Source organism: Hypomesus nipponensis, chromosome 24 (genome assembly GCF_054491055.1).
Source record: "Hypomesus nipponensis isolate SF chromosome 24, ASM5449105v1, whole genome shotgun sequence".
In the NCBI taxonomy this organism is placed as follows: domain Eukaryota; kingdom Metazoa; phylum Chordata; class Actinopteri; order Osmeriformes; family Osmeridae; genus Hypomesus; species Hypomesus nipponensis.
The window spans coordinates 4685001-4687500 of record NC_140384.1 but is presented as its reverse complement, the minus strand read 5'-3'; the positions used below and the strand labels follow the sequence as shown (position 1 = coordinate 4687500).

The following is a 2500-nucleotide window of genomic DNA, read 5'->3' as shown; positions in this document are numbered from 1 at the left end:
ACTCACCCGAAAACCAAGGACGCGCACACACACACACACATGCCACCCCTTGAGAACCGCCAGCACACACACAAACACGCACACACATTAGCCTACTTCTCCCTATCACGATTAGACGCTTAATCATATGGCCTCAACCTCCCGGAAAGAAAGAGGTTGACATGCCACCGCTAGTCCTGGGGAAGGGAACATGTCACCTCTCAGTCTGAGAGGACGTCTGTCCGTGTGACACCGGCCAGACGGGAGGATTCAAACTCACCGGGGGAATCGAGCTCATCGGATTCCCAAACACCCGCCAGAGAAGACGGCAGGCTTCGCTTCAGGGCCCTGGGGTTTTCCAGCTCCTCGTTGGAACGTTCCGGGCTGGGACTCCGCAGGGCGGAGATCGTTCCACGTCCGGGAGGAGGAACGGGAGCCAACCACGGTCTGAGTCGGCAGCGGGGGCGGGGGCAGGGGGGAGGGGGGGGGGTTGTGGTTGCGGCGGGGGGTGCGGGTGCGCTGGGGCGGGGTTGGGTTGGGGTTAGGGCGGGGCTGGGGTTGGTGTGGGGGTGCAGGAGGAAGGCGGTGGCGGTGACTGCGCGCACACAACAAGTGGCAGTTCAGAGTGTGGTCAGAAAGTGTCTGCCAAACACCGGGCCCCTGGATTGCTCTGGATGGGGGAGGGACGGGGGAGGGGGGAGGCGGCGGTTAGTGGCTGGGGGAGGAGGTGGAGTGAAAACAGGAAGGATGGCACCACGAAAATGACATCTTGCAGAGGGGGGCCCACACACCAGGGGCAAGGCCTTGCGCACACGCACACACACACACGGTCCCCGAGCACATACTCAACCACAGAGCAAAGCAGGAGAGCGAGGAGATGCAGAAGAAAAAAAAAACACCCCCTCCAAGATGGAAGACATTAGGAAAAATCCTCAAAATGTGCCGACCAGCACGGGCACCATGGGGCGTCCAAGCAAAAGCTGAAAGGAGAGAAAGAGAGAGGGTGGGAGAGTGGGAGAGAGGGGGGCTCATCTTATTTGCCATCCACTACGGGGTCCTTTTTGTCTGGGGAGAAATAATATTTGGCCAGCTCAAGGAAAGTTAGAAGAGGGAGTAAATTGAAGAGGACCGGTCAGGCCTCATATCCTCCTATCCTCTGGGCAGGTCTCTCTCTCACTCACTCTCCCTTTCTCTCTCTCTCTCTCTCTCTCTCTCTCTCTCTCTCTCTCTCTCTCTCTCTCTCTCTCCCTCTCCCTCTCTCTCTCTCTCTCTCTCTCTCTCTCTCTCTCTCTCTCTCTCTCTCTCTCTCTCTCTCCCTCTCTCTCTCCCTCTCTCTCTCCCTCTCTCTCTCTCTCTCTCTCTCTCTCTCTCTCTCTCTCTCTCTCTCTCTCTCTCTCTCTCCCTCTGATGAGCACTTCCACAGCCTGAGGGACACATGGCTGCAATTAGGGGGCTATTTTCTACTTCCTTAAGCTAACATGCTGAAGCAACCACTTCCAGGGCACTCCCAGGGTTAAGCCCCGCTGTGGAGTGACATGATAAACATGACAGATGGCCCGGGGCCCCTGGGGGCCGCGCCGGGGCCAGCCTGTGCCAGCCAGCCACCTCCCTTCTCGCTGCAGAAGACTGTCAGTCTTACCTGCCACTTTACTACAATTACCTCACGTCAGCCACCGCTTGACAGAACCGCGGTAGGACTACAGTACCCAGCTGTAAAAGCAGGAAGGAGACTTCCACTCGGAATCCACAAATGATGGTTCGCAATGGCTCGAGTGGCATATGGCGACATTTCAGAAAGGGGGGAAAAAAGGCTCATTTTATGTGATTGTGTGATCAGTTCGATCGTGGCACTCCCCGTTAAAAGGAAGACTCCGGAAAAGAACGAAGGAAAAGCTAACGACAAACTTATGAGAATCACAAGGTCGTGTGGTTGGTGTAAAGACATAGCAGTGGGTCGTTTATAGAGCCAGACTTTACCTTCTCTGACAGACTCTTCCAGAAGCCGTCTTAGCCGTGGCCGCCATCCTTCAATCCCAACCCCCCCCCTCTCCTTTTTTTCCCTTCCGTATTTTAGTTCCTCCTCTCTACCTGTCGTCCGTCCTAATCCATTCCTTTTCTCTCTCCTTCTTCCTCTTGACACGCTGCTCCGCTGTTTCTCTGTGGCGATGCAAACGTGTCAACTTTTGCCCGTCCTCGTCTGGCCGCCATCTCCGTGCGACCTCCTCCCGTGTCTTGCCCCCCCCCCCCCCCAGCGCCGAGGTGTAACCGGCGGCTCCTCTCTGTCTCCACAGCAAGCCGTGCCCCAGTCCAACTACGAGATGCCCGTCTCCATCCCCGTCAACAACCAAAACAGTCTCATCTACAGCCACTCCGGAGGTTCCCTAGGCAACCACAACCTCCTGCCCCTGGCTCACCACACCCTACAGAGGAACAGCATGTCACCCGGAGTCACACACCGACCCCCCAGCGCAGGTAAAACAGGAACCCCACACACACACACACACCATCTCCCATTAAAAAC

The 2500-nt window shown here is 56.7% G+C and overlaps 1 protein-coding gene across 1 annotated transcript in view; it reads left to right on the top strand.

Annotated features, from left to right (window-relative positions):
• The window catches only part of mef2cb (myocyte enhancer factor 2cb), a 71746-nt gene that overhangs the window by 59612 nt on the left and 9634 nt on the right, over positions 1–2500 (top strand). The window contains 1 exon segment of the mRNA XM_084690185.1: positions 2271–2451. Coding sequence (XP_084546311.1) covers positions 2271–2451 — 181 coding nt within the window.